This window comes from Wolffia australiana, chromosome 13, assembly GCF_029677425.1.
Source record: "Wolffia australiana isolate 7733 chromosome 13, ASM2967742v1".
NCBI lineage: Eukaryota > Viridiplantae > Streptophyta > Magnoliopsida > Alismatales > Araceae > Wolffia > Wolffia australiana.
This window is the reverse complement of record NC_135847.1, coordinates 3,494,001-3,520,287: the sequence shown is the minus strand read 5'-3', so window position 1 is coordinate 3,520,287 and position 26,287 is coordinate 3,494,001. Positions and strand designations below refer to the sequence as shown.

The window sequence follows — 26,287 nt, the reverse complement described above, 5'->3', positions numbered from 1 at the left end:
CAAGGGTCGTGCTTGTAGATCGGTCTAGTCGTGCCCTAGATGACAGCGTGGGAGGTTTTATTTATGTAAGGTTTAGTATTTTGAAGCGTTTAAAGGCATGGAGCGAGCGTAAATATCACGATTACACACAGACCCCACTCAACCACAAAAGGAAAAAAATACAATAATGATATCGCTGCAAGTCGCAGTGAAGACCTCATGCACCAACAGCTAGGGAATGTCCATTCGATATCCGGTATTCAGAAAAAATCGGGACGGGGATCTGATATCAGATATCGGCATGGGAATTTAGAAGAGTTTATATTTAGAAGAGTTTATGTAAGGTTGAATATTTAGAAGAGTTTATGTAAGGTTGAATATTTAGAAGAGTTTATAGGAATGGAGCGAGTGTAAATATCACAATTACACAAAGACCCCATTTAACCACACCCATGACACAAAGGAAAAAGATACAATAGTGATACCGCTTCATGTCGTAGTGGAGACCTCTGGCGCCAGCTGCTCGTTCGCGTCCCCCCAAGTTGGCGATGTGTGGAGCAGATGTTATGTTCGTGCTCGTCAAGTTTGTATCGTTACTCGTGATCTGTCCCCCATTCATAGATTTAATGCTTTCAGTACAAGTGTACAAACAACCGAGCGAGAGTAAGAGGGAGAGAACTTGAGGGAGGGAGTTACTTCCGCCATTTTTGTCGTCACAGACGAATGCCTGAACAACACTGATGATGAAACAGTGACGACGACGAAATTCAGACAAAATGACGACAAAATCCTCCATCTCAAGATTCATGGCAATTTTGTTATAGTAGAACTTACAAAGAACCTTTGCATATGTATGAACTAGAAAGGAAAGTCAAAAAACTAGGGAAAGCTCTGTGGGTATTTCAGAAATTACAAAAAAAACCCCTACTTGGTGTTAATTACGTACATGACGAAACAAACCAGTATAAAGCTTCCGCTTGTTCGACCTCTTCCCGCTACAATTCGAAATTATCGCCCTTGTCACTGCCTCCGATGCCGGTGAAATGGTCAGTCAGCATCGCCATCTTCTTCTACTTGTTTCATCTTGTCTTTTCATTGGGCTTATCGAGTCTGATTTTGATTTTTACTTTGAATTTTCTTTTGATTTTGCTCATGCTTTTGATTTTGATTTTGATTTGGAATTTGATTATGATTTTGCTTTTGCCTTCTATTCTGATTCTTATTTTGATTTTAAATATTCTTTTGATTTTGAATTTTCGTTTGATTTTGATCTTGTTTGGATTAGGGTTTTGCCTTGGCAGCCGAATCCTGGGATGACTGTGAACAGTCAGATCCTGGCTGAGGTCTCGCAGCGCGCGGAGAGCCTCGGAGGAGTGAAGGCGGGACGTTGGAAGTCAACGTTGACGTTCTACCGGGCTATGATGAGAGATCCGGCGGCTCCCGTGGACTGCACGAAGGATTTCCTCGGCTTGGTTCTCCATGATAATCCCGACAAGAATTATTTCTTCGTCCGCGGCCGGATCGTTGTCGAGGCGGACGTCGCCATGGTTGCCATCATGGACAAGCTTCAGTCCTTCAAAGCCCGTGTCTCCCTCAATTTCGAGGTTTTGAAGTGAATTTTCCTTTTTTTGAAGATCGAAATTTCGGCCGGTGTTGTTCTACTATATTCTGTTCTTGTTCTTTGAAGGGATTACAGTACCAGATCGGCGATTTTCTGCTGCGGGTGGGGAAAGTTGTCCCAGCTTCCTCGGAAACGCTGAGAGGGATCATGATGGAGGTGGATAGATTTGTCATATTTCCTCTTTTACAATTCTTTTTCTCTTTTACTCAAATACTTCGCCAATTTTTATAAATAAAATGTACGGTGTCGATCTTAGGTCGATGGTTGGGGAAATTTTAGGTCAATTGTTGTGGAACTTTCTTTGAATCTGCCTGATTGATCAGATTCTTGCATTACGTGATTCACATTTACTTGAGAATCATGGGTTTGAAGTGGTTTCCAGCTTAAAGCGTAATAAATAATCGTTATATACTCGCATATTTTGATCCCTAATGAAGTTTGCTCTCATTCTTTGATTTGCCTCGTAGATCACGTCCTTGAAGTCATTGAATCACGTTGCTTTAGAATCATTAATTTGAAGTGATTTCCCGCTTTCAAACATTCATAGACATGCTATACTCACGCCCTTTGATCATAAATGAAGGTTGCTCTCATCTGATTTTCATTTATTTGATTTGCCTGGTAGATCATGTCCTTAATATCATTGGTCCCCTGTTGCTTTAGAAACATGGATTTGAAGTGATTCCCAGGATTAAGAAGTTTAATGACACAAATTAACATAATTTTCTCACATTGTTTGATCATTTGTGAAGGATGCAAGACTAGGGTTCACCATCCTGATGCGAGACAATGATTACAAAGTCATCATCATCCTCATTCATCCACACCAGGATGACGATGACAAAGTGGTCATTGCACATGTCATTCATCAATTCCAAGAAGATGATGATGATGATGTCAGCATTATCCTCATCAGTCATCCGCATCTAGCTGACGATGACAAAGTAGACATCTTCCTCGTCATTGATCCATGCCAGGATGATGATGATGGTAAATTCGTCATTGCCATTAAGTCATTATCTTCTTCATCATTTGTCCATGCCAGGATGATGATGATGATGGTAAATTCGTCATCGTCATAAAGTCATTAGCTTCTTCATCATTTGTCCATGCCAGGATGACGATGATGGTAAATTCGTCATTGTCATAAAGTGATTAGCTTCTTCATCATTTGTCCATGCAAGGATGATGATGATGATGTTAAATTCGTCATCGTCATAAAGTCATTAGGTTCTTCATCATTTGTCCATGCGAGGATGATGATGATGATGATGTTAAATTCGTCATTGTCATAAAGTCATTAGCTTCCTCATCATTTGTCCATGCCAGGATGATGATGATGATGATGTTAAATTCGTCATTGTCATAAAGTCATTAGCTTCCTCATTGATGATGTTAAATTCGTCATTGTCATAAAGTCATTAGCTTCCTCATCATTTGTCCATGCCAGGATGATGATGATGATGATGTTAAATTCGTCATTGTCATAAAGTCATTAGCTTCCTCATCATTTGTCCATGCCAGGATGATGATGATGATGATGTTAAATTCGTCATTGTCATAAAGTCATTAGCTTCCTCATCATTTGTCCATGCCAGGATGAGGATGACGATGATGATGGAATCATCAATGACATCATCACTTGTCTCGCAGGGTCACCAGCCTACATTCCCACGAGCTTCCCATCTTATTGGACGATGACAAAAGGATGACGAGTAGTCGTCATCCTGGGCAATAGTCCACTCTAGGATGACAGAGACGTGACGCTAATTAAGATTTTGAATGGCGATGATAAGTTTGTCCTGAAATGTAAACCCTAATTAGGATCTTGTCGTTAAGCTGGAATCTGCTTGTCTGAATCTAGGAATCATCCACTAATTTCAATCTGATTTAAAACATTCAAATCTCTGCTGCTACTCCACTCCAAATTTCTTTACAGGGGATCAAGAATTTATCTCACAATATCAAACTCTTTTTTTCTCCTCAGGTGGAGTACCTGCCGCTCAGTTCCCTGGAGAAGTCAAGGCAGATCATGGAGGACTTTATTGATATTTGGCAGGAGGTTCTTTCAAAAAGGTCCCTACCAGGCCATTTCTTGCATCTAGAGCCCAGTTTTGCAGAGTACAACCTCTCCGACTCCTATTCTCCCCTGCACACAACTGTTCAATATGCTGCTGTTGTTGCTCAGCTCATTACTACCGCCCGGAATTAACCTTTGTCGACGCCCACATTAGGTGCGTAACTTATAGATTCATCTTACAATGATCTTATTCTACTCGTGCATTCCTGTCTGGGGTTTTTCTGCAATTTTTTTCTGAAGAGTATTTCCTTTGAAATACTGGTTAGCCTTCCCTACGGAGGGGAATCATGCATTGTTTTTATATAATTATCCATATAGCTCTTGATACATTCCTGGATCCTATAAGAAAAAACCGCTTCAAGAAGATCGAGTTTCCTCTACATCCACAATTCAAGAATGGTAGAACTCCGTACGTGAATTTAATGCGGGCGCGAGTGTACATGCAAGCGCGCGCTCGCGCGTGCGATATAGAGCGCGCACCTGAGTGCGCTTGTTATCCTAGAGCGCGCACCCGAGTGCGCTTGTGTTATGCGCGTGCAAGCACGCTTGTGTGCATGAGCAGCTCCTCGACCCCCCAGATTGGGGTCTCGGGGAATCCACAGCATTGATTTTTGTTTACAGAAACAGCGCCTAAAACCGGAGTTTTCGGCTTTGATGATACAAACATCGTTTGGGGTCGAAAAGTCCTGTTTTAAGGTGGGTTTCGCTATTGTGCGTCGTACACGCGCGCGCGAGTAAATGCTTTGCCTTGTGCGGAGCGCTGCTGCAGTTGTTAGGAGCCGGTGTTGCTAAGGGGCCCCTTAACTGGCTGTTTCGTTGCAGTTGTTGGGACGGACAGTGCTTGCTTTCCCATTGCATTCGTAGTTACTTTGCCTTGATGAGCTGAAGTTGCCGCTCGCCGGAACGGATTTTGCTTTGCTCAGGTTATTCACTGATTCGTCGGGTGTTCATCCCTTTTATTGTTAAAAAAAATGGGTCGGATATTGTGCATATTAACGAATAGATAGGTAATGTCTAAGATAGAAAATTGAGAGAAATAAAGAGAACTGACCGAATCGGCCGTCTCTTCTCCCCTGAGACTGATTCTTCTTGGTAAGAAAATGAGTCTGTATTTGCTGTCATAACCGCCTCTGATTTGTTTTTATAACCAGATTGCGGCTCTTAGAGATGATTCTATCTGATGATCAACATCTAAGACTGGCACTCGCCAGGGATATTTTTCTTGAGGGTTTGTAGTTTTCTTATGTTGAAGGGGAGATTCAAGGTAGATTCATAGTCCTTAGATGTATGTATATTTGGAAAAGTTGGATTCTTAATTGGAAGATGTATTTTTTGCATGCTTTAGACATATATATCTTTGCTAGTCCTGTCCTTCATTAATGTATATGTTTTATGTAGATTTTATGAGCAGTCAAATAAAGTTGATAGATAAGTGCAAACGCGGATTGATGTACGCAAATTCAATCCTAAAGTTAGTGATTTTCTTAAATCTATAAATTCCTTATCAAATTTCCTTACTGATTACAAGGTCTTGTTTTATTTTCCATTGTTTTTTTAGGCATCCATGATAAGTCAGATAATTACCTAATCAGATTTTAGAGTGGATAGTCACATTGCGACGAAAAGTTCATTTGGAGCTTTCTTGTTGTCACATACCTGTAATATTATTGTAAGTTAGTAATGTTTATTGCTGGAAAATATTACACATATGAGTTGTATTTTGATGAACGGAAAATCCGTCATTAAATATGTAATTTGTGAGGTTTATGCTAGTTTAATGTTATTAAGTTATTTTAGGTATTATCTCAAGCTAATACATTTTTTTGTCAAAGACGATCACCAGGTTTTATCTTTTTCTTCTCATGTCTGAGTTGATATTACCAACTTTTTGCCTCGGCTTTTGGAAGAGAGGAGCATATCACCTTTTTACTATGATTAAAGTTGATCGATTAAATATGTTCAATTTTCTTGAAAGCATTCATCACATTACATACTTTCCTTCAAGTTTAGGTCAATTTTACTCTTTACGTAATTTTTTGCGATGAACCTGATAACTAGTGAAATAGGTACATCCTATCAAATAAAAGGCACAGAAATGACTGCATAGTTACATTGATGGAAATTTAGATGATTTAGACTAAACTATGAATATAATATTGTATAGTTATATCAAAATTGATTTTTTATACTGTGTAGCAAAAGATTTTTATAATTTGTAGCGAGCGATTTTTATACTAGTCAAATGATACGCACTAATAAGGGCCATGGTTTCCAAGAAGCCTCTACTTATCATGCAAGGTTGATGAATATACTGCATTGTCCCGCAAAAATATTTCATCTTACAAATGCATTTTAGGTCCATATATAAGTTTTCTTAGCTTTGATGGTTGAATAAAATGTAATCTCTCTTCTGATCGAATATAATACTGTTTGCTAAAAAAAATTCCTCTCCCAATAAAAGGGTTAAGGATAACCTAAGAAGGGAGAATTAAGTTCTACAAAACTTTTGGGTAGTATATAAATATGTTCATAAAGAGTAAATTTTATAAATATTTTATAATGAATAAAATGTTATGTAAACATGGGAATACTTTCTAGTTTACAAACTTTATGACTTTATAAGCTATGTACATTCTTGAATATTTTCATTAGCTCATTAAACTAATAACAATCTGATAAACTAGAAATTATCACCCGAATTTCCGTAGTACAAGGTTGAGTCCATAGGATCGGGGTAGTGAGACTGTATACGTTAGTTTATAAAACTGGTGAAAGTAAATTCAATATATGTGAACAAGGTAAGGGGAAGGGTGTATTAAATCCTATCTTCTATCTTTCATTAAAACTTTATGTATCTGAATTTGATTGATTATTTTTTAGAATTTTATGGGATTTGCTGGAAGTAATACTAATTATATCTGATCAGAATTCCTTAGATGCCATGCTAGTAGAGCCAAGTGGATTGCTGCAGAGATGGAGGGCAGATATGCGTTGTCGAGCCGCAGAGATGGTTGTGGTATGTGAAAAGGTGAGAAATTTGGCGATCCTCTAGGAAGATAACCTATCCAAAAGGATAAAGATATTAGATTGAAAAAAGAGAGAAGATCATGAACCCCCTTGTCACATGCCCATGGGCTGTAGGGTCCTTTATATTAAGAACTATTTATTATATTATCTTATACTTCAATGTTTCAATCTTCGAATTCAAGAATGGAACCAAAGGACATTTTGAATTATCAAGTCAATATACCAAAAGTGAAGACTTCAAATTCAGCGTTTCTACATGGATGGGCGGATCTATTTATTGATTAGAAACCACGGATAGATAGAGGAGAGAAAGATGGAGATACTCATGGGTAGGCACATATCAAGTTCTAAACTTGGAGAACTATAGGTTGTTGATTATTGCTCTCTCCTCGATCCATATCATGGAACAACAGCTTGTAAGCTGTGTCCTTGGAGTCATCAAATACTTACAATTTAAGGTATGCGGCAGATTGGCATGGAAATCCACATTTATAGGTTATCTCCAGTCACTTTTGGACGCTTGGACCTAATTAAGAAAAAATGTAAAATCCAGTTATATAGACTTTAATGTGTTTTCTATGTTTGTCGAATCACATTTCACTGTCAACGCATTTCACTGTTGCATTTATTTTGATTCAAATCAACAAATTTTAGCTATACGCCACGTGTTTTGCTCATCATGTCAAATTTGTTCCAAGTTTAATTGGGCGTTTTTCTCATTGGCTGTGCATTTCTAAGTCAAAAAGGTAAGCTAACTTTAATGCAACAAATCATTGGTCAGAACCAATGATTTACCACTAGACGAGTAAATAAGAACATGACATGCATCAAGACAAGGTTGTGAGAAAATGCACTTAAATCCTCCAAATAAATATGATAAAAATATATATGATTATAAAATCATTTATTTATGAATTTAATGAAATAAAATTATGTAAAAACACAAATTATGATTATAAACTCAATTATTTTAACAGATGATCAATGGGCCCACTATTGGTCGTCAAGAAAATGTATTTTTCTGATTTTCTGAAAAATATCACAGAAAACATATTGTATTATGCAATATTTTTCTTTCTCTTCAATGATCTTGTTCTTATGTCTCTATCTCTTGAATTGACAGTGGTTGAACTTGATTATTTTGCCAGTGCAAAACAAACCCTGGCTTGTTCAGACTTTCACTAGGAAGAAAAATCAAACTTACTTGCTCCTACATTGATACAACAAAGTGTTTTTCTCATTTTTTTAGTGCAATAATTAGGTATAATGGATTAAATTAATAACTCTATACCAAGTATGAAATGAACATAAACATCTTCCTTCAGTATATTTGTTATAAATCTCGTGTTATATTTTCATTCAAAAGGGCACCCAAGAGGTCATGTGTTGGCAGAAGGAGAGGAATATATTATCACTGAGGTGATCTCTTCTAGTGTAATAGTGTTGATTCCATTTGATTGAATTTATGTTACCCTTATTGGCATACGGCTTTGGTGAAAAATATGTACACAGTGATAGAGTGAGATTAAGGTAATAGGAAAATGATATTTCTCTAAATATTTGAAAAAATGATTAAGGGAATACCAGACCTATGTAACATGTCACAATCTTTTTCTATCCCCATTTGCCATGTAGTCAAATGCGGAGCTAAGAACAATGCTTGATCTAACGTGTGACGGCCTCAAAGCTTGGGAAAAAAGGTTGAGCAGCCTTTACTTGTGCACTGGAAGTCTTTTGGAACAGCTTAATATTGCTTAGAATTAAAGGATAGAGGGTAGGGCCTAAGCATCAAATGGGACATTGTATTATACGGAATGAGGTTACATCATATGCCATGGCCATTTCATGAGGGAAGACCAGGGATGATATCGAAGGAATGAGATGAGGCACAATGCGCGCTCCGGTAGCGGCTCTTGCGCCTTGAGGCCTACAATCCCATAAGCATGCCTGCCGACACTGCTGCTTCAAGCGTGCCCCCCGGTCAGGCACCACGCGCTCATGGGTCATGGCTCTCAACGCACTCGCCAGTCCGTCCCAGCCTTGACACTCCACATGCCACCAGCACACACGCTGACACCTCCACGCTCGGCTCGCATTGGTACCGCCGTGCTCGGCACCCCAAACCTTGGCACTACACGACGAAGCACTACCCGTAGGGCACCCATGCAGCCATCTTGGTGCTCTTTGTGCCGATGCCTTAGTCTCATCGCGGAATGTTTCCCGCTTGTGCGCTGCGTGTGCAACCCTACAACATGCAATGCTCAATGCACGTGCACCTGTGGTAGTTGGCAGGCATGGCTCCCACAGCAATTGGGCCGCGCAATGCCCGTGGCATGTTGTGCAGCCTACGCGTCTCGCGCACGCGTGGTGGCCTACGCGCAGAGTACCCATGGCTTATGCATGCCTGCCCTGATTCAACACGCTTGCACACCGATGGGCACAAGCACCTAGTGGGCATTGGCTTTAAATATCAGGGTCGAGTGTCACCGTTCGTAATGCATGCGATGTCCACGCTTACATACTCCATCTCCAATTCTGAGTCCTCGACAATTAGCACTCAAGCCTCTGAGCAAGAACACTGCCTACTTTTGGGCCTTTCACCATTTCATAGATAGAAATAGGATTTGACGGTCCTGGTGCGATCTGGGTTTTCGCAAAGACCTAAACCTTATCTAAACTTTAGTCTTTTCTGGTCTGGACCAGCCCTAGTTTGGTCAGGTTGACTAGTCAATGTCAAAGTCAAAGTATAAATGTTATGTTCATACTAATGTAAAATATCCTCTACATCAAGTGGGTGTCCACAGATGGTCAAATATATGGTGTCTACACTAAGCTCAATAGAAACCTGTCAACTTGGATCTGATATTTTTATAATTTTATAAAAAATATTAAATAATATTTTTCCGGTTCAGGTACGGATTGACCCTTGGACCTAAACCTATTTGACAAACAGGTCCACCCTCAAATAGAAGACCTATGATCTCGGTTGGGTCTGGTCAAACCGGTCCTCGGTCCTAAATGTCCAACCCTAGATAGAAATACCCAAATAGTGAGTGAGTGAAATTTATTGCTCATCATTAAATACGTATTCTAAATAACTAAGTTAACTCCAATTAATCTTTTACATATGTATAAGAAAAAAAAGTTAGATACTAGGAAATTGATTCCATTTATATGTAAGAATGTCTTCAGAAGTGGAGTATATGTGAATGTAAGAATATTCATGCATTCACATCCAATCAAATGCATTGAATTTGAAAATCCATTCTTGTCATAGGATTGTAAATATGTGTACAATAATTAAAACTGAATTTCAATCAACTTAATCCGTATCTTGAAATATTTTCTCTGGGGTGTGATTGGAAAAGAATTCACATTTTATACTGTCATCTAATAGTAGTGCATATAAAAATGAAAAGTAAGATATATGTAACTAATTTAATTAAGTTATCTTACATAAAATAAAAAATCCCATAAACATATAATCTACAGAGTGAACATATATATCTATATATAGAAATGATATAAGATTAGGTGTAAATTACAAAAATATGCCATTCTTGGTTCAAATCTCAACAGCCCAAACTGGCCTCGCTGGTATCTTTGTTTTCGAATATAAAAAGTGGAATTAGGACACTTTGAATTGACTTGAAGGAGTAAAAATTCAGGCGGTAATAATCTATTCACCCCTCCTTTGCTATTTCCTTTTATTATAAAGTAAAAACTAATGTAATGTAAGACATTGATGAAAAAAAAATTCCCAAAAATATTTATAGAAAAAACTCATTGATGAGAAATTCCCTCTTTGGATTTTTAATTATTTCATGGATATTTGAATTTTTATATACAGTGAGTCATTTTGTTTCTAAAGAATCCTCTAAAAATATTATATCAATAGATTTGATCAGCTTTATGAAGTATGAGCATTGATACTTAAATAAATGTCTTCAACTTCAATCCAAAAGAATGAACTTTTATGGGTATTATTCTCATGTGATGTTTATAATGAAGTTCCTCAATAAATGCAATGGTATAGTGAATTGTAGTGAGATTATGATGCAGTGATCATTAGTTTAGAAGTATTTATCCTAAATATTCCTTTTCCATGGATATTCGATATGGATATCGAGCTATCAGGATAGAAGTGACTTTGTTGAAGGCTTATGTTTTACACAATAATAGTTTATAAATACCTCTACTAGATGCGATGGTGATGGTGGCAGATATTTGTCAACGATCCATAGAGTCTGAGGTGGCCAACATTATGGTGAAAATCTACGGTATCAGCGATAATAACCAAAGAAAAAGGATGAAGACATGAGCCACAAAATACCAACATCACACTAACCATGTGGTAAACAAGAATTTAGGTTAAATAAATCTCTTTAAGGCTCTGATTTATTTAAAAATATTTTTTTAATTTTTCCTCACATACTACAAGGTAAGTACAGATCAAATCCACAGGAAGCAGATCATGAGAGAGTAAAGTTCCATTCAAATACATTTTTACATAATTTTTTGGTAATTTTATTTGTTTTTGCTTTTTTAACTTTTTTCTAAAAAGATAAATCAATTAAATGGAGGAAAACTAGTCAAAACTCTTTTTAATAAATCAAAATAAATATTTATGTTGTTGTGTATAAGTTATAATAATTCATTATGATTTTTATAAAATTTTTGGGATTTTTTGCCTCCCTTCCGATGACGAAATATGCATGCAGTTGTGTTAGCCAACATGAAATTTGCAGGTGGTGACATGCCGCCAAGCAGCAGAATTGGGCAGCGATGGGTAGTGGACGAAAAATATGGCAACTTTTGCTACAACAGTAATTTTTTAGTTATGTTCGATTCATTGGAAAGCTTGAAGTGTAATCTAGAAAGATAAAAAATTCAAATTAAACATGCATGAGATCATGCAATCCTTATTGTCACTTCCCCTAAGGGCCAGGTGTTGCTTTCCTCCAAGAATTTTGATCGCACTTGAACTCTTTTAGAACAAGAATGTGTCAAAGAAACTTGATGGATTAGGCCTCCAACTGTAAGTTAGGAGCAGAAATACAAGATGAGATACAAAGAGAGGGAAGGACAGATTAAACAAAAGTGCCCTAAATCTCCCAGCCATTGGTTTTGGTTCCAATAGCTTGGAGGGCTAGGATTACTTGATTTCAAGCCTTTATCCATGTTTCCTTATTCCTACATTTGAAAATAGATATTTCAAATTCAAATTGGGGGATAGTTCACAAGTCTTGCCTTTAGTTAATCTAATTTTTCGTCATGTGCCCAATGGGCTGAGTGGTAAATTTTTTTCATGAGTGTTGATCTGAATGTCACTCCTCAATCATTTTCTCTTGGAACACAAGAACAAACCCCATTAAGATTTTGAATGAGCAAATCACCCCACTACTCATAATTAGAAACAAAATATAAGTGTAGCCATTTTACAAAAATGGGAGGGTATATTTATATTTCCGAGATGATGGATGGATATATGAGGTAAAGATAGAACTATGAAAAAAAATTTAGCCCACAACTTCTGGAACCATTAGATATCATTGTTTGAGGTTGCAGTAATTTAAACCATCAAATTTTGTATCTCCTTTTATTTGGTTAGGGGATTGCAAACATGGCACAAAATTTTAGGAAGACTTGTAAAATCAATTTTCATGAGGTATTTTTCTTTTCCCACATAGTTCACTAATTAAAGCTATGATTCACTTCATCTATATTTTTTAGTATCACTTAAGGACCATCCCTTTGAAGAAAAATTAAATATTTAAATAAATTCAATTTTATATTTTCTCACCTATAAATTATTTTCCTTACGAATTTAACATTGAACAATTCCATGAAAATATCAAAACATTTGAAAAAATAAGAATCTAATGCTTAAAATATTTAAAACACTTGAAACTTTTATAATACAAATATATATGTTCTGACTTATAAAAATATTTCCTTATTAAATTTATCTTAAAAAATAATGTTAAAATACCCTAAAAATATTCTCCTCCTCGATCAGATCAAAGAGGTTTGATTTTTTCATATTTTTTCTCTACTTTATTCTTCAGCTTCTTGAATTTATCAAATGATTTGGACTTATACTTCATCAAGTACACCTATATGAATCTAGAGAAATTATTAGTGAAGTAATGAAATAAATAATTTCCTTATTTGGACTGCAAACATCATAATGTATTCATTTGATATGCCCTTGGCATGATCTCCATTCCATGAGAACGGTTATTTTGTTACCTTACCCATAATGTAAGATTCACATGATTCAAAATTACAGGCACCTAAATATGCATATTTATTCATATTTAGAGATCTTCTATTTCTAACATGCCCAAGTTATTAGGGCCATAAGTAGGTTGTATTCATACATTTTTTAATCTTTCTAAGAGAAACATCTACTTGGAGATCATAGTAAGAAACATCTATTAGATATAATGTGTTAATCAAAGGTCCTCGACGAACCAATTTGTTCTGAAAATAATTAAATCAAATTTTGTTGATTATGGTGATAGTAAACCCAGGCATATCCTAGTAATAAATAAATATGATTATGTACTTCCCTCATCCATCCATATTTTTGGCTGGATATAAGAATAAGAGGTCTCAGTGTTTGTAAAAGCAAATTTGACATCACTTCCAACTTTGATAGGTTGATTGAAAGAAAGTGAAGTTTTGAAGATCCATCAAGTGCTCTTTTGTGTCTTGAGAGCTTATAAAGTTGCAACATCAAAGGTGGAAGACTTTTCTACATCATTAAAATATTGAGATCCTGGCAAAGTGTAAGGATCTAAGGTAAGTTATGTTGCCTTACATTGTCTCGTCTACATCGCATTTATTTTGTAGATCCACGTCCTTCTTACACCACATTATGTTTTACCATCATCGTCACATCTCATTCATGTGCCTCATCTCTGCCTAATCTCCAACCCTAATTTACAGGGTTCAAGTACACGGGGTTTCCCCTCGGGCAAGTTTGTCCCCACACTCCATGCAGTCGGCACGCATACTCTGCACAAGAATGCCACATACTTTGGAGCCTTAAAATCAGGCTTAGTGATGGAAATAAATAATGACATACAATAGTGTAAAAATTATTCATGAAATCATATAGTTGTTTATCCCCTTTAAATGGACTGAATATAAGTCAAATCAGCTCGTGATTCTTTTCGGACGTCAACTAAATATGGTGATATATTTGAACTCAGGGATCGGTTTGAAGCAATTTTACTGTCAATGGGAAGCTACTTTTCTGTCTAATATGGCTTTTGAATATTTTTGGATGAAAATATTTGTCATTTGATCACAGGCTGGTTGCTAGTCTAATGTAACGAGTTCGCGCATGTCCCACTTTGAATGATGATTTTGTGGTGCTCAAAGTTTAGATGGAGGGCATCAAGGTAACTAAGGATTTTCCTTCATGTCTGGGAAAAGCTTTTCCATAGATATTAAAAGTCAGATACACAACTCCCTGATCACCAAGATAACAAAGGGGATGAACGTTGCTTCTCAAAGAAGGATTTTTCAGAGAGGTCACAACAGCAAATTGGGAGCCTAATTTTCCAAAAGGGTTTATGGCCCTACATCTAACGGTTGTTTTTTCAAATGTGCATGGACATATTGAGATATAAAAAAGTTCATATTGACACTTTTGCCATATTTATACTATTTTAGATTGTGAAAACTATCATAAATTTGCATTATAAAGTTGAGATAATGAACTAAGATGTTAGCATTCAAACTCATCAAAATAGGTAATCATTGTGCAGTAAAACTTGAATAAAGCGAAATAAGTTATTCATTAATAAGAATACAATGTTTAAATTTTCGTTAAAAATACTTCTAAAAGTGAACAATTAATAATAGTAAGAGATGTTGAGCAAAATATACTTCAGGTTTGATTATTATTATGAGAAGTCAAAGGAAACTCAAAATCAGATGAAATTTGTGTTGTACTTAAGGTCAATGTATTAGTTTTTTGAGATAGATTAAGAGATTGAGACCATCAATTTTCTGTATAAAAATAAAAAATGATATAGGTTACAGAGATAACAAATACCTGTATCTAGCCCCATGGAAGAGGGAAAAGTAACCATGTACCATATCACTGTCCTGGGGCTATGACTATGATTGAGTGTTGAGTTTTTCCATAACCTCGAGATCCTTCCCCCAAGTCCTGGAAACAATGATGTGGGTGGATAGAGATCCAAGTTTGGCAACATTTCTCACCTGCTTTTCTTCCATATATAGCCTAGACTTGGATATATTGCCACAAAAATCCTATTATCTTTGTGTAAAACAATGAACTTGAAGATGGTGAAATGTTAGGAAGATATAGAGTACTCCATATGCCAAATAAAGGGAAAATGATTGCTATAGCTGGAATAAAACAAGGGTAAAGACTATTGATGGCTGAGGATAGTGGGGGGGTCCAACCAAAGAGATGGGAATACGGTAAGAAAGAACCCTTCCCTTTTATTATCACATGAGTGCCATACATCTTCCTTTAAAAGCTCTTGCAGGTTGTCGCAGTCATCACTTAGTCTTCGGTAGGTAATCTACATGAAAAGAAAACAATTAATGAATGGGCCATGTCCTGATGATTAGGTCATGCCCCCCCTTACCTTTGGCGGTCCAGCCTGTGGACTGCCTGATTTTAAGGTAGTCTAACTTGATGGAGCTTGGCCTTTGCTTGTCTCTTCTCCTATCCTCCTCATCCAACATTACCAGTGATTATTTTAATCATCAAATTATATAATTCTATTAATCAGATGCCATCACAAAAGTTGGATATTTTAGGGCAAGGTAATTAAAACAGAGCTCCAGCAGCAAACAGATGCATCAATGATGCAAGGAACTATTATCCTTCTTGGGGAAGCTTTAAATTCCACTATATGTCTCTTTCAGATTAGATAAAACTTAAAATATGATACCTAAGATAATCATATCTTGTTATCCTATGAAATTTTCTGGTTAACTTTATGACATCAAAGTTCATGCTGTGGGATTTTGCAGATGTTCAACCATGGAGATTGAGCTTATGGGCGTCAAGTTATCTTGTTATCCATTTTGAACTCAAAATAGTGACATCAATTGCAAGATATGCATGCACCGTCAAATTTCTTGACCTTACGTCTTTAAGTTCCCTACTAGAAAAAAAGGGAAGTTTTCACATTTTTGAAGAACATGCTCTTAAATAAACGAGTTCACAAATACTGCTGATCACGAGTACGATTTTTTTTATTGATCCCAATGACGTGAGGATTATGACCCTAATGGTATTTAATTGGGGGAAATAAATAAGCAGCAATTTAAAGTAGTATCTCAAAGTTTTTATGGTTTTTATACCTATTACACTGAACAAAGATGTTCAAAAACCAGAAAAACTTATAAATACTACTTTCATTGCAGCGTTATTTAAAGAAGTCTCTGTAAGTTTTCTGGTTTTTATTTCTATAACACTAAACAAAGATGCTAACTCAGAGTTACGTTTTTTGTTTTCATATCAGTACTCACAAAGTAGAAAAAATCATGGCTTTATTTAAAGAATTGATGGTTTTCAACTGTTAGACCTCTACAGATGCATGTATCAACGTAATGGAGAACTTCGCTATCATATCAAATGTTTATACGGCTCGTGGATGATGGTTAACAGACAAAAAAATGCATGAAATGAATGCTAAATAATTCCGCCCATCGCCACGCGACATAATTCAGTTAATATCTCCTGTTATCATGATCGAGAAAGAGAGAAGAGGGGTTGAACTTCTAGGAAAATATATAATACCTTTCAATGGAATTATATTTACTTATTTATCTTGAAACTCATAGAACATGAATACGAGTAATTAACTGGAAAATTTTTGAGTAATTTTCCTGCGAGTTTCTGGGCTAGATAGGAAGTTTCCCCGAGGTTGACATCATCAGCTTATTATCGTAATTAATCTAATTCCTGAGTATCTTAAATCCATTGAGAAATATTCTGAATCCTATTCTGTATTTTAATTATATAGTTTTTAGCTTTTTTAAGAACGAATGAGAGAAGCATTAGGGAACATGTTTATAAATTTCGTAAGACATAACGATTTAAGTTTTAATACACCGTTTTCGATTAAAAAATTATACTCGTGAAAGATTCCTTCAACGAGCAGTGGAGCTAAATATTTTTTGTTGAGAAGTTTCCGCTTTGATTTTCCACATCCTTGACATTTCATTTTTCATCTTCAACTTTGATCTAAAAAAACCTTCGCAATCACTCTCAATGGCTCTATGAATATAGACTTGAAATTGTTATAACCATAACTATGAGTTTAATCATTGTCCTCTTATTACTACATTTTTAGGGAGATATCGAATAGGCTGGATATGCTATATGATAATTAGGATGACAAACGGCTCGGTCGCTCTTTCTTTTAGTTCTTGGTTGGGATGAATGGATTCAGACATGTTATAACAATATTTTTATAAGTTTAATCATATAGTCTTATCATTGCATTTTGAGGGGATATCAAATAGGCTGGATGGTTTACATGATAACTATGATGTCCGACGGCTCGTTCTCCTCTAAATTAAGAAATTGTGAATTATTTTGCTACTTTATGTCTCTGGATGAAATAAGCTACCCTAACAAGAAATTTTGGATGTGCTCTATAAGCTACCCTGTTCATCATTGACTGTTTATATTCCTTGTGCTCTCTCTCTCTCTCTGTCTCTCTATCTCTCTCCCTCTCTCTCCCTCTCTCTTCCTCTCTCTTCCTCTCTCTTCCTCTCTCTATCTCTCCCTATTTCTCTCCCTATCTCTCTCCCATTCCATCTCTCTCTATCTCTCTCCTTATCTCTCTCCTTCTCCATCTCTCTCTCCCTATCTCTCTCTCCCCGTCTCTTTCTCTCCTTCTCCATCTCTCTCTCTCCCTCTCCCTCTCTCTCTTCCTCTCTCTTTCCCTCTACCTCTACCTCCCTCCCCTTCTCCCTCTCCCTGTATCTCCCTCTCTCCCCTTCTCCCTCTCATTCTCACTCACTCTCTTTCTCTCACTCTCACTCTCACTCTCATTCACTCTCTCTTTCTCTCTCTCTATATATATCTATCTATCTATCTATCTATCTATCTATCTATCTATCTATCTATCTATCTATCTCTCTCTCTCTTTCCCTCGATCTCTCTCTTTCTGAACCTATCTGCTCTGGTAATCATGTCATCTTCAGGTCTCCTGCAAAGAAACAGCGGACCGGTCAGAGAAATCATTAAGGAACAGAGGCAATCATTAAATTGGCTTCACCATTAAATGTAAGTTTACATCTGGTAAAAAAAATACAATGTGTGCGCTCTGCAAAATCTCACTGATATACTAAGACATTCTTTCATGGAGGAAGGGATAGGTCATTAGTAATACAGGGAGTAATTGAGATATATGAAGATACATATAATAATTTTATACTTAGATAGAGAGAAAGATAGATAGTTTGTTCTATAGGAATGTTGGTAGATATAATTATAGAAAGACATTCACTGACAAACTCCCATTGGCTAAAGTTTGGGGTTGAAAAGATGTACTACACAATTTGTTTCTACCAATCCATGTAAAATAATTATGGGGCAGTTGGATATCAGCACAGAAACGAAAAAAAAAGGTTTTTTAAAAATACATTAGCAGACGGACAAAGAGGACCTTTTTTTTTAGTTTCTCATGTTGCCTGACGATCTAGGAAATGCAGACTTTGAGTTAAAGGTGGAGTTACAGAATCACTTGGACTGTATGTGACCAAATGGAATATCTTAAATTGATCATTCAATTATCTACTATCATTATCGTTTACTCTCCTCCACTCCCGGTTGCTGGCGAGCAAGAAGTTGAAGTAGAAGTCATCGTTGAGGCAAAAAGACCAGGACCATTTCCCATGTCTCGATGAGAGAAATAAAGAGGTTAATATCCACCAGAGGGAGAGATAGGGAGGGAGGGTGAGTGTATGTAGGAAGGAGAGAAAGAGTAAGAGACAGTGAGAGAGTGTAAGAAGGAAAAGAGAGAGAGAAAGAGTAAGAGCCAGTAAGAGGGCAGAGAGTGTAAGAAGGGGGGAGAGGGAGAGAGAGAGAGAAAGAGAGAGAGAGAGGGAGGGAGGGAGAATGTTTGTAGGAAGAGGGAGAGAAAGAGTAAGAGACAGTGAGAGGGGCAGAGAGAGAGGGAGGGAGAGTGTAGGAAGAGGGAGAGAGAGTGTAGGAAGAGGGAGAGAGATTGTAGGAAGAGGGGGAGAGAGTAAGAGACAGTGAGAGGGGCAGAGAGAGAGAAAGAGAGAGAGAGAGAGAGAGAGAGAGAGAGAGAGGGAGGGGGGGAGAGGGTAGGAAGAGGGGGAGAGAGTAAGAGACAGTGAGAGGGGCAGAGAGAGCAGGAAGAAGGGGAGAGAGAAAGAAATAGAGAGAAGAAGAAAGAGGGAGAGAGAAAGAAATAGAGAGAAGAATAAAGAGGGAGAGAGAAAGAAAGAGAGAGAAGAAGAAAGAGGGAGAGAAATAAAGGGAGAGAAAAGAGAGAGAGAGAGAGAGGGAGAGACAGAGAGAGAGAGAGGGAGAGACAAAGAGAGAGAGAGAGAGAACGAGATGGAGGAAACCTGAGAGACAAAGAGAGAGAGGGGGGGAGACAGAGAGAGAAAGAGATGGAGAAAACGGGAGAGGGAAAGGGAGAGACAAGAGAGAGAGACAGAGTGACAGAGAGAAAAGGAAGAGGGAAAGAGAGAGAGTATGAGAAAAAGAGAGAAAGAGAGAGGGAGAAAAGGAAGGACGAGAGAGAGAGAGAGAGAGAGAGAGAGAGAGAGAGAGAGAGCAAGTTGGGTTCAGAGATTGACGAACAAGTGGGAACTAGATCTGGAGTAATGAGTCCATACTCCACAAGATAGGGAAAATCAGAATGCAGATGGAAGCGACGAAGGAAGAGCAAACTGTACAGATAGTGAGACAGACAAACAGACAGATCCTCACAGAGAGAGAGAGAGAGAGAGAGAGAGAGAGAGAGAGAGAGAGAGAGAGAGAGAGAGAGAGCGAGCTATTCGGCGGCCTTAGTAATCACAGGACGCAAAACGTTACGAATAAATAACCCCCTGTTTCCTTCTATTTAGTAATCCGAGCGGGTAGAAAAATATACAGAGAACGATAGGTGGATAGATGATTGTTTAGAGAAGAGAAAGACAGAGAGGGACTTCTCCGGTGACGCCAAGTCGCGTGGCTGGAACTATCTCAGTTGCCGTCGACACTAAAGTCAGGACCACGTGTAGACAGAAACATGAGGGGTAGCTATGACGTGCAAGTGAGGGAACAGAAAATGATGGGCAGAGGGAGCCACACATGAAGAGACGGAGAGAGAAAGGGAGATAGGGCAAGATTGTGAGATAGACAAGTAGAAAAATACGGTACATGTAGAGAGACGGAGCTTGAGAGAGATGGGTAGATGTGGAAAGATGGGGATTGTGAATGAGAGATGGAGTAGAGAGAAAGCGAAAGAGAAAGAGAGAAAGGGGGGGGGGGGAGATAGTAATGAGTCAGAGAGAGAGAGTTTAATGAGTCAGAGAGAAAGGGAGAGGTGGCGCGAGATGGAGAGAGATAGTAAGACAGAAGATAGAGAGAGTGATAATGTAGAGAGAGGTTGGGAGGTACAGAAAAAGAGAGATCCGGAGAGACTGAGAGAGAGGGACAGAGAGATAGATTCCATAGAGACATGGAAGATAAATAGATAGATTAAATACAGACAGAGATGGATGGATAAATAGATGGATGGATAGATAGATGGATGGATAGATAGATGGATAGATAGATGGATGGATAGATGAATGGATACATAGATGGATTGATAGATGGATGGATAGATGGATAGATAGATCGGTAGATAGATGGATGGATAGATAGATGGATGGATAGATAGATGGATGGATGGATAGATAGATCGATAGATAGATAGATAGATATCCGCATGGCTTGCCAGAGAGGATACCACAACTCTGAAGTTAAAACGACGGAAGCAATGTAAAAAAAAACCCACAAAATTTTAAAAAAACGTTAGACAGATTGAGATAATATGGAGAAAGATTTAGTGAGATAGTGAGACAGAGAGACAGAGCAAAAAGATATAGAGCGAGAAAGTGAGAGGAAACGAGAGATATAGATAGAGATTGTGTGTGGGAGAGAGACATAGGGAAAGATATGGAGAGAGATAGCGAGACAACGAGAGATATAGAGAGCGATAGCGAAGGAAAGAGAGAGAAGGACGAAAGATGATCCGGAGAAGTCCCGATTGCATTTAAACTGCGGATAATGACCAGAGATGGAGATCCAGATGAGGGGCAGAGACAGAGAGAGAGAGAGATAGACTCACACAAGTGGTCCTCTTCAGTCACACTCGACGAGTCGCCATCCCCCCTGTTTGTAGCACTCGGACGAAAGCAATGTAACGTAACAAAAACCAGAATTGATAGAGCAAAACGAAGCGTATTTCATCAACGAAGAGAAAAACCCACCGCCGGAGGAAAGAAGCAGAGTTCCAGGAGAGATGAACGGCGAGGAGAGTCGAGATTTCATCACCGTCGACGCCTTCTCTCAGCTACCCTTCTCAAGGCCGCCGGCGGCAGCCCCAAAGGGCGTTCCTTCAGCGGCCGTGAAGCTCTTCGGAATAGAATTCTCCGCCGGAGTCGCGGAAGTTCGCCGTAAGTTCGAGTGCCACTACTGCGGAAGGAATTTCCCAACGTCGCAAGCGCTTGGCGGTCACCAGAACGCGCACAAGAGAGAGCGACAGTTTACAAGGAAGGTGCAGACCGCCGTGGGCGGAGGCGCTGCCTATCGATATAGAGCTTACGGTTCATTTAATGGCGGACGCGCGGCGGCGATCGGGCCGGCCGGTGGCGGAGCTTTGCCTTATCTCTGGGGATTGCCGGCGGTGCCGGCAGGAGAACAGTTCAGTGCTTTGAAGGTAGCTTCTTCTCCGGGGCCGGCGAGTCGACTTGTGTATGGATCGGTGGCGGTGGCGAAAGAGCAGCTGAGTTTGGATTTGCACCTGTGAACAGTGCGGAGGGTTGTGTGGATCGCCTTGAAATCTCTCGTCTCTCGATCCTGTTTTTTTTTTTCAAGAGAATTGAAGAAATACGGGGTTGGATGGATGTTCGGAGGCACACCCATTTTTTATAATCTGATTGTAGCTTGCTCTTGGTCCTTTTTTTTAAGAGAATTGAAGAAATACGGGGTTAGATGGATGTTCGGAGGCACACCCATTTTTCTATAGTTTGATTTTAGCCTGCTCTTGGTCTTTTTTTTTTAAGAGAATTGAAGAAATAGGGGGTGAGATGGATGTTCGGAAGCACACCCATTTTTTGTAATCTGATTTTAGCCTGCTCTTGGTCTTTTTTTTTAAGAGAATTGAAGAAATACGGGGTTAGATGGATGTTCGGAGGCACACCCATTTTTCTATAATTTGATTTTAGCCTGCTCTTGGTCTCTTTTTTTAAGAGAAATGAAGAAATACGGGGTTAGATGGATGTTCGGAGGCACACCCATTTTTCTATAATTTGATTTTAGCCTGCTCTTGGTCTTTTTTTTAAAGAGAATTGAAGAAATACGGGGTTAGATGGATGTCCGGTGTCACACCCATTTTTTATAATCTGATTTTAGCCTGCTCTTGGTCTTTTTTTTGAAGATAATTGAAGAAATACGGGGTTAGATGGATGTTCGGTGGCACACCCATTTTTTATAATCTGATTTTAGCCTGCTCTTGGTCTTTTATTCGAAGAGAATTGAAGAAATACGGGGTTAGATGGATGTTCGGTGGCACACCCATTTTTTATAATCTGATTTTAGCCTGCTCTTGGTCTTTTATTCGAAGAGAATTGAAGAAATACGGGGTTAGATGGATGTTCGGTGGCACACCCATTTTTTATAATCTGATTTTAGCCTGCTCTTGGTCTTTTATTCGAAGAGAATTGAAGAATTACGGGGTTAGATGGATGTTCGGAAGCACATCCATTTTTTGTAATCTGAAGAAAAAAAGATTCGGGTTTGATTTTATCTTTGAGCTTGGGTATGGTTTTATCATGCTCTCTATCCTTTTTTTTACGAGAATTGAAGAATTATGGTGTTAGATGGATGTTGGGAGGAGAGCCCATTTGTTAAAATCTGAAAAAATATTCATGTTTGATTTGATTATATCTTACCCAGTCCGGGAGTATCGAATATCGATCGAAGAGGATATGGTTTTACCCTGTTTTCGATCTTTTAAAAAAGTGAATTGAAGAAATACAGTTTTTGATGGATGTTCGGAGGCGAACCCATTTGTTAAAATCTAAAAATGGATTCATGTTTTTATTATATCTTAGAACACCGAGCCCGGGTGAATCGAATATCGATCGAAGAGTGTCAGGTTTTAGCCTACTCTCTATCCTTTTTTAAGGGAATTGAGGAAATCCGGGGTTAGATGGATAGTCGGAGCACACCCTTAACGAAAATCTGAAGAAAAAAAAAATCATGTTTGATTGTATCTTAGAATACCCAGTCCGGGTGTATAGATCGAGGATGATATATTTTTGCCTGCTCTCGATCCTTCTTGAAGAGAATTGAAGAATTACGGGGTTATATGGATATTTGGAGCACACCCGTTTGTTAAAATCTGAAAAGAATACTAATGTTTGTTTATATCTTAGAATTACGCATCGATATTCCAAGGCACACCCATTAATGTAAATTAGAAAAAAGTACAGTTTTATTAAATCTGAGAACATTCAGTCAGGTCGTATCAATCGAGGCGTGTTTGTTTTTAGTTTACAACATCGATACTCAAAGAGGCACGCCCATTTCTATCTCTTGGAAAAATATCGTTGGCTTTATTGATCGAGTTGCGTCTATTTCTCTCCTTGGCTTGGATTCTCTCTTCTCTCAATCTTGATTTTTTCCGCAGAATTGAAGAAATCTAAGGTTGATTTTTGAAAAAAAAAATTGTAGAAGATTCTTGTTTGATTAAATCTGGAACACCCCAGTCGGGTTCTAGCGATGGAGACGCGTTTGTTCTTGGCCTGCCTTGAATTCTCTCTTCGTTCAACTTTTATTTTCTTCTAGAGACATGCAGAAATCTGTGTTACATCAAAACTAAAAAATTCTGAAGATTTTGACTTTTTGAGGAAAGCTACAAAATATCAGATCGCCAATTATGAGTTGTTAATCTATCCTCGATTGAAAGGATCGAAAATGACGATAAGCGTGAGCTGTATGGCAAGTTGCATTGATTTACCGAGTATCTCTTAACAAATGAAGATCATCAATGCTCATGGCTAAGAATCTGGATAAGTTTGATCCAGCTTGCGCTGTCTTATAATTAATCGTCGGAATTAAAATCCAATCATCTATACCATCGAGCATTAATGATTTTCTTTCTCCTTGTATCCTTCAATTTGTTATCCTCCGTCTTTCTTCTACACGATCAGTTCCTTTGAGTAGAACATAAGTTGATAACCAAATTAATCAGTAAATATTCCGTCTAACTCTGATCCTCCCTTAAGCTTCTTCATCTGGATGTCTTCTCTTCGGTCAATCTCTTCGGCTCATTTCTCTGGCCTCTCTCTCTCTAAAATCCTCATCCCTTTCATCTGTTTTCATCTCCTACGATTCTCTTCTTTTTATTAGCTTTCTCTCTAATTCCTTGTTTCTCTCTCTCTCTCTCTAAAATCCTCATCCCTTTCATCTTTATTCACCTCCTCTTGTTCTCATCTTTTTTCTTGAGCTTTCTCGCTGATTCCTTGTTTCTCTCTCTCTCTAAATCCTCATCCCTTTCATCTGTTTTCATCTCCTATGCTTCTCTTCTTCTTTTTATTAGCTTTCTCTCTAATTCCTTCTCCCCCTCCCTCTCTCTCTCTCTAAAATCGTCATCCCTTTCATCTGTTTTCATCTCCACTTTTCTCATCTTTTTCTTCAGCGTTCTCTCTGATTTCTTGTCTCTCTCTCTAAAATCGTCATTCCTTTCATCTGTTTTCATCTCCACTTTTCTCATCTTTTTCTTCAGCGTTCTCTCAGATTTCTTCTCTCTCTCTCTAAAATCCTTATCCCTTTCATCTGTTTTCATCTCCTCTTGTTCTCATCTTTTTTCAGCTTTCTCTCTCTAAAATCTACCCCGCCTTCAAAGAAGTTTAGAAGAGAGAGAGAGAGAGAAAGCAATAGTCAGAGTCGGAGGACTTTCTAGAACTCTCATCATTTCGACATGCTTGGCTGTTCTGATGATGACCCGGCACAGAACAAGAGAACAAATTGACTGCGACTGTCTCTCGTCATCTCTCTACAGCAAGTTGCACTCGGATGATAGAGAAAGATAGAGATTGAGATAGAGATAGAGAGCGACGTATGATAACGACGATGGTACCGACGAAAAAATGAGTTATTTTAGGGTGAACCATGTCCATCTCTCTCTCTAGGACTCTTACCCCTTCTGGCCTTATCCAAGCTCCAAAACGGACGATCTTGACGATTCTCTCTCTTTAACCTTAATGGTAGCGATAAAATGTTGCGATCGTAAAGGGTTACCTCAGATGGCGACTTCTCTCTCTCTCTCCTAATTCTCTCTCTAGCTTCTCTCTCTAGCCTCTCTCTCTAGATTCTGTGAAAGGGTAAGTCTCGTCACACTCGTGTAATACTGACGACCCTTCATCCGTAAGACCGTAACTTCATCAGTTCTGACCTCAGAACAGGAACGGGACGAAAGCTTTCATGCGTCCCGTTCCGTCCCGTTGCATTTTGTCATCCGCCCGTTTAGTCATCCGTTCTGTCCAGCCCCTTGGCAAGGAACGGAAGGAACTTTAGTCGTCATCCGGTAGACGTCATCATCTTGTAATCATGACGAAGACTGTTAATGCCCCTAGGGAACTGCAATCGTCATCCGTCGCGTCATTTGTGACAATGATGGTGATGGAACTCCCACGACGGGTGATGTGACCGTGACAGAATGAACATCACTGATGATGTTTGTGACAAAAAATTTAAAGCATGAAGAAAGTGGAAATTTTAAAAAATTAAACAATTATTTAAAATTTTGAAAATACATTATATTCTATTATTTAATTTCAGATCGTATATTTCTGTCACATGTGACGGTGACACCGTCCTGTGATGGGATGAAGACGGGACGATGGAGTCGGTGATGCATTACGCAAATGTGAGGGATTTTTCTCAAATCCTATGAAGTGCGACGGGACGGGAGATGTGACGAACTTCTCATCATGTCACCGTCCATCATCACACGTCATCCGTCCTGTCATGTCCTGGACATGCCATTCCCTTAATTCCCTTTGCGACATCAACGGATGACTGTAACGATGATGATGTTGACGGAGGGCAACAGACAGGTAATGACGACAAGTTTATAATGTGTATATCAAGAAGGATGGGCAGAGCAATGAGACTGTTAACGTTAGCATTAATGTCTACGACTGTTGATGTTGTCATTGTGATTTCATCATCCATTTGTCGATGTGAACATCAATGAGATGTGTTGTTATCGTCGTGACATGCAGATTCCGACACATGATTATATGTTCCGTCCTGCCCGCAATTCCACCATTTTAGG

At 38.3% G+C, this 26,287-nt stretch overlaps 2 protein-coding genes across 11 annotated transcripts; both read left to right on the top strand.

Annotated features, from left to right (window-relative positions):
- Nucleotides 1-945: 945 nt before the first annotated feature.
- On the top strand, nucleotides 946-6,883 carry LOC144711459 (TATA-binding related factor (TRF) of subunit 20 of Mediator complex). 10 transcript variants are annotated; one of them, XR_013583555.1, is made up of 6 exons: nucleotides 946-1,025; nucleotides 1,265-1,583; nucleotides 1,667-1,756; nucleotides 3,588-3,834; nucleotides 5,079-5,130; nucleotides 5,239-5,476. XR_013583555.1 is itself a non-coding variant. In XM_078585469.1 (5 exons), exons 1-4 carry the CDS (start codon nucleotides 1,012-1,014, stop codon nucleotides 3,810-3,812), a joined length of 648 nt encoding a protein of 215 aa, XP_078441595.1. In that variant the 5' UTR covers nucleotides 946-1,011; the 3' UTR covers nucleotides 3,813-3,834; nucleotides 6,617-6,883. The 10 variants fall into 10 exon arrangements, 7 of the variants coding, with proteins under 7 accessions (XP_078441595.1, XP_078441594.1, XP_078441596.1 ...); XR_013583554.1 differs by having other exon boundaries at nucleotides 5,079-5,151; XR_013583556.1 differs by lacking the exons at nucleotides 5,079-5,130; nucleotides 5,239-5,476 and adding exons at nucleotides 4,503-4,603; nucleotides 4,832-5,024.
- Nucleotides 6,884-21,092: 14,209 nt separating this feature from the next.
- LOC144711335 (uncharacterized) lies at nucleotides 21,093-21,941 on the top strand. Its single transcript, XM_078585291.1, has one exon. The coding sequence runs from the start codon at nucleotides 21,245-21,247 to the stop codon at nucleotides 21,749-21,751; it is 507 nt and encodes a 168-aa protein (XP_078441417.1). The 5' UTR covers nucleotides 21,093-21,244; the 3' UTR covers nucleotides 21,752-21,941.
- Nucleotides 21,942-26,287: the final 4,346 nt, after the last annotated feature.

What these genes read in the sequence shown, in the direction of transcription:
- LOC144711335 (XM_078585291.1), top strand. Translation starts at nt 21,245, where the DNA reads ATGAACGGCGAGGAGAGTCGAGATTTCATCACCGTCGACGCCTTCTCT.
- LOC144711459 (XM_078585469.1), top strand. An exon ending in GTGTCTCCCTCAATTTCGAG is followed by an intron (nt 1,584 to 1,666) that starts GTTTTGAAGTGA and finishes TGTTCTTTGAAG; the next exon opens with GGATTACAGTACCAGATCGG. An exon ending in TGAGAGGGATCATGATGGAG is followed by an intron (nt 1,757 to 3,587) that starts GTGGATAGATTT and finishes TTTTCTCCTCAG; the next exon opens with GTGGAGTACCTGCCGCTCAG.